The 5,948-nt window shown below is 37.4% G+C and overlaps 1 protein-coding gene across 1 annotated transcript; it reads right to left on the bottom strand.

Moving 5' to 3' along the window:
- Positions 1-2,101: 2,101 nt before the first annotated feature.
- LOC140154448 (uncharacterized) lies at positions 2,102-2,647 on the bottom strand. Its single transcript, XM_072177014.1, has one exon. It carries the CDS (start codon positions 2,645-2,647, stop codon positions 2,102-2,104), a length of 546 nt encoding a protein of 181 aa, XP_072033115.1.
- Positions 2,648-5,948: the final 3,301 nt, after the last annotated feature.

Here is a 5,948-nt window from a genome sequence, read left to right as displayed (position 1 = left end):
GATGCAGTTAAAAATATAAAATAACATTTTGGACTCGTCATGTCCATAGTTAACACTACAAGCATGTCAATGCTAGAACACAAATTATGTCTAACTTGCATAATGTAAACTACAAAGATTCACAATGCTCTCCTCAACAGTGGATGTTTAAATTATTTGCATAGCAGATCAGTTCAACCAAGAGAATACTACGTGTACAATGTGGTAATATTAGACACATAAATAATTTGTAGATTTTGGGCGATGTACAAAATGTATCCGAGTAACCTACACCTGTAAGGGTTGGCCATTGATATTACACACAAGCCCTAACACTCATCCTTGTTCTAAATATGACACTGACTCTCTACTATCACTAACACTGATCGTGTTTCTAACCATAAAGCTCCAGACAGCCACAAAAGGCTAAAGGTATGGTGTGTGTTACAACCACAGGTTGTACACAGAAAAATAAAACCAACGTGATGTATCCGTTGATTTCCCAAAATGCCTCGGTGGTTAATTCAACTTCCGCACCATATTAAAAAATGTATGCGGCAGTCATTTAAATTGTGATTTAGAACTCGAGTTTGGGTGGGAAATTGAGTAATGCACAATTAATGCCATACCGTATACTATTACCTTCCATTTGGCACGGTGTTTAAAACCACAATTGCCAAAACACAATAAACATCTCACACAAATTTTAAATTGTCTACCTAAAGGGACAAACAAAAAGTACGTACCAAGGTATAACCAACTTTGAGTATTTTAACAACTACATTGGCAGCTTTGATGTAAAAGACGATGACAGTTATTATTGTATCGCTTACTGATCCAGTTTTACAAAGTCAAAAGCTAAGAACTGTAACTTGGCTGCTACACATTTCTTTCTAAGTGGAACATGACAATTTGTGAACGGTTAATGCAATATACGTGGCTTTCTCAAAGCATATATGCAACAATAATTAACTAGATGCTGGAAGCTATCTCATTTAAGCAAAAAAATGCTTATATTGATTTAGCACAAATTGGCGCAGATAATATTGATAGAGTAACACTTTAGGAATTATTGGAAATTTTAAGAAATTCTGAAAAGCATCACCGGTGCAAAAGTGTGAGTGAAATGCCTTGCATCACCTTCAACCGACTACTTGGATTTCTTCGATTGCATCCCAAGGGTAATCACATATCCTTTTAGTCATTACAAATGGTTGTTAACTTGACATGCACTTTAAGACATGTTTCTCAAGTACGTCTATGCCCAGATTCAAGAACTTTATACATTATACAAAGGTATTTAATGGTTATTCACAACACAGAATAAGAATAAATCAGTCAAATTAACGCAATACTAATTGTTATACTTGAAATGAATAACAAAAGTATTGAAGAACTGTATTGGTAAGATTTTTTGTGCTATATTTTATTTTGGAACATGTTCATCAGGTTTGGTAATTAACAAATGAAAAGTTTTTTGTTTGTCAAAACCAGTTGAAGAAACTTACATTTCTTGCTGACAGTTTCGTCAGTGAACCACTGACTTTCTCGAAGCTTGGTGTTGTTGTGATGATCCAACAGCTGATGACTGGCGGAAAGTTATATCACTTCCCTTAGCTAGGTTAGTCTTGCTACAAGTCTCCAACAGTGGATCAAACACGTGACTCAGATTGTAGACCCCCTCGTCTCTGTTCATAACTCCTCGCCCCCTTCTCCTGATCTGAATTGATTCTTTTATCTATCTCGTTTTCCTATCACTTTTCTCTCTAAGATTTTTGCCTCCCCAATTGATAATATGATTAGCCCTGGCTACGTGGTCACTAATAGCTGAGTTCTTAAAATGGCTCTCGGATTCCTTTCTTTTTGATATTGTGTATTTTTGTTGACTCGCTTTCTCTGCCTCCCTTCTGTGTTCATCCATGCGCGTGCCAAAAGTTCTTTTTGTTTCACCAACATAAGTTAGGTCGCAGCTACCGCAAGGGATTTCGTAGACACAATTAGGGGTTTGTACCGGCTCTTGCTTGTCTTTTGGGTGGACCACCATTTTTCGGATCGTGCTCTGTGGTCTCATGGCCGTTGCGATATCATGTTTCTTGAGTGTTCTGCTAATTCTTTCTTACACTCATGCTACATAGGGGATCACTACTAGACCTTTACTTTTTTGATCAGAAGTAGTGCTCTTATTTTTCTTAGTCTTTCTTTGTTGTTTTTCTTCCATTTGTTTCTTGACTCTGTCTATTGTCCATTTGGGATAGCCACATTTGGCTAGGGCCTGCCTTATATGCGCTTCTTCTTTGATTTTATCCTCCTCCTCAGTTACTATTCTATCCTTCCTGTCAAGTAAGGTACGCACCACACCCATTTTCTGGTGGAGTGGATGATGGGAAGTGAAAGACAAGTATTGGTCAGTGTGAGTCTTTTTTCTATAAACCATGAGTTTGATGGACTTGTCAGGTTTCCGTACTATGAGCGTGTCTAGGAATGGGATTTGTTGATCTTGTTCTACTTCAATGCTGGATGTGGTATCAACTTGGTTAAGATGTGCCGTGAGCGTTTCAGCCGTGTCTCTTTGAACAATTTCTAGCACGTCATCCACATAACGTTTCCATACGCGGGGTTTGCACTCTAGGGGAGCAGTGAGGATTGCTTGTTGCTCAAGCCACTCCATATAGTCCGGCTGCAAACACTGTATTTTTGGGTTAGATGGTTTTGCCAGTTAAAGTTTGTTTTTTGCTGGTTATTGATCTTTGAGTGGTGTAGAAAAAGATTCCGTGGGATGTAAAATCGTCACCCTTGGGCAATCCGAGATATTCAAGATGGCCGCCACGTATCTCTGAAAAACATTCAAATGGTGTTTTAGTGACGAAAGGTATCATACCAAATAACTATAGTGTTTTGGGCAGTTAAAGTTTGTTTTTTTGCTGATTAGTGATCTTTGAGTGGTGTAGAATAAGATTCTAAGGGGTGTGAAATTATCACCCTTGGGCAATCCGAGATATTCAAGATGGCCGCCACGTATCTCTAAAATAGCATTCAAATGGTGTTTTATTGACAAAAGGTATCATACCAAATACTGTTCTGGGCAGTTAAAGTTAATTTTTTTGCTGATAAATGATCTTTGAGTGGTGTGGAATAAGCTTCTAGGGGGTGTAAAATTGTCACCCTTGGGCAATCGAGATATTCAAAATGGCCGATTCGTAACTCTGAAATAGCATTCAAATGGTGTTTTAGTGACAAATGGTATCATACCAAATAATTATAGTGTTTTGGGCAGTTAAAGTTAGTTTTTTTGCTTATATATGATCTTTGAGTGGTGTAGGATAAGATTCTAAGGGGTGTGAAATTGTCACCATTGGGCAATCCGAAATATTCAAAATGGCCGACACGTAACTCTTAAATAGCATTCAAATGATTTTTTTTGGAAAATTTGATAGCTAGGCAAATGAAATCAGAGAACGTTTAGAAATCTCTGTGAGTGATCTTCACGCGATGGGAATTAGGCATCACAGAGATCCTGTGCCTGAAGGAAGAGCAGATGATTGTGTTTCAATTCAGTGAGTGTTCCAGGCTAAAGAAGAAATAAACCAGCAAACAAACTTTATTATTTTACTATTTTTAGTGACAAAAGCAATACACGCTGTGATGTTGCAGCATCTGAAGAAGATGCAACTGATGAATTCCTAAAACATGCTGTAGATGTCCTATCTGGTGATAAGAGTCGCATTTGGAAACCTGCTGAATTGTATCAGGAATGCTGCACACATTTGGAAATCACATTAAATCGTGCTGATCGAAGGTGACTCAATGAAGAACTCCAAACAAACTTTGCCGAATAGCTTCAAGTTCTTTCATCACAAAGTTATTCTAATATTATCGTATTCCGTTGCAACTTTAACGCACGTGAAATGTGAAGTTATAATGAAACTGTTATAGGCAGTACGTAGCATTCAAATAGTAGCCAGACAGATAGTACGAGAGTGCAAAGATATTCGCATTGTAAAGTCACACTACAATATCCCTATCGACGAGGATTTGGCTGCATAATCAGTATCTGACATGCTACAATTTCCTCGCCGAAGTTGAAGAAGTCCTTGTCAGCTTTACTGATAGGCAACAAAGTCCTGTGCAAAAGCAAGCAATGGATCTTCAAGTGGCATTGGGTGTCTTACTCAGAGATTCAAAGATGATTATAAACCATCTGTTCGACTACCGGGTTACATGTTCGGCTGCAGTTGCAGGCGCTATTGATATAGTCGTCAAGGAATTGAAGGCGCTCAGCTCAGGAAGGATTGGTACAAGTTGGACAGATACAGATATCAGTTCAGATATCACCAAACGGAAATACACTCCTGCAAAAAGTTTTCCAAAATGTGTTATATTTCTACCTTTCATTTCGGTGGAGGCCATCTTGGAATTTTTATGCGATTGTAAGGAAGTAAAATGTCAAACTGGATCTGCTTTATTCTAGTAGAGGGTGTACATTAATTATTGTAAGAAACAAAATCTGGCAAAAGAACTTTACCTTGAAACTAATGGTTTTTGCTTATGACGTTTAACAGCGGCCATTTTGAATTGCGAGAGTGTCATGTTTAAAACTGTATATAGTTTATATTTAAAGCATCCAAAAGGAAAATAATTTACACAAAATACTTTAAGTTATCATTTATTATGGTACCGCTAGTGAATAACCGAGCTTAATTTTAGTATCCATAGCGGCCATCTTGAATATTTCTAATTGCCCAAGGGTTACCATTTTACATCCCCCAAAATCTCATTTTGTACCACTGAAAGAGTAATAATCAGCAAAGAAAACTACTTTAACTGGCAAAACCATCTAACATTGCTCTGCCACCGGACTAATAAAGATGTTGGCTGTAAGAGGACTAACTGGTGAACCCATCGCTGCACCAAATTTTTGTTTATAAATGGTGCCCCGGAAGGTGAAGTAAGTGTCTTTAAGACAAACTTCATTAAAGACATAATGTCTTCAACCTCAAGTAGCGTGCGTTTTTAAGATCCGGATCTTTTCTAGTCTATCGCGTATAATATCAAGGCATTCGTCAATAGGAATGTTTGTAAATAATGAGACAACATCATGAGAAATAAATTGCTCATTCCCCGCTATCATAACACCGCACAGTGTTTGATCCACTGTTGGAGACTTGTAGCAAGACTAACATAGCTACCGGAAGTGATATAACTTCCCGCCAGTCATCAGCTGTTGGATCATCACAACAACACCAAGCTTCGAGAAAGTCAGTGGTGCACTGACGAAACTGTCAGCAAGAAATGTAAGTTTCTTCAACTGGTTTTGACAAACCAAAAACTTTTCATCTATATTTTATTTGTTGCTTGCAGCTCGCATTATGTTTATTAAACGATATGATTGTTCTTCTTGGTGTACAGTTGTACAATATTGGAAAATGTACACATTATTTTCCGCCCTTTGCATACCGCTTGGTATACTTACATTCAAAATTCTACACATTCTTGTGAATTCTATATAGTTATAAAAAGCTGTTAGATTTGAAAATCAATATCTATGAGTGTATAAAAGTTTGTGTGTATATCCTGCTATGATGGAGACCATTCCATGCAGCTCTTGCATGGTATAAATTGGTCATGATATTTATAAGCTTTTATAAGATTCATGATGACGGAGATCGTCTACAGTTCTCATTTCAAACCATGCATAATTTGTACCGCAAAATTAAATAAATAAAAAGCAGAATCTGAATTACCGGTCACGTGTATCCAACATGAATTGGAAGCATAAAAGACTACAGAACATTTATTTTACTTTGTTGACACGTGTTGCTGACAGGTAAATTTGTGCTACTTTCGTAAGAGTACTTGAAATATATGATCGTCCTTTTGGGCATTTGGGACAAGAGAGAATCACATTTGCAAATCAAAGCCGGTTATCGGTATTCTGGTTGTATGAAGCGAGAATGTAATGGTGAGCTCCA

This window comes from Amphiura filiformis, chromosome 6 (genome assembly GCF_039555335.1).
Source record: "Amphiura filiformis chromosome 6, Afil_fr2py, whole genome shotgun sequence".
NCBI lineage: Eukaryota > Metazoa > Echinodermata > Ophiuroidea > Amphilepidida > Amphiuridae > Amphiura > Amphiura filiformis.
This window is presented reverse-complemented; position numbering and strand designations above follow the sequence as displayed.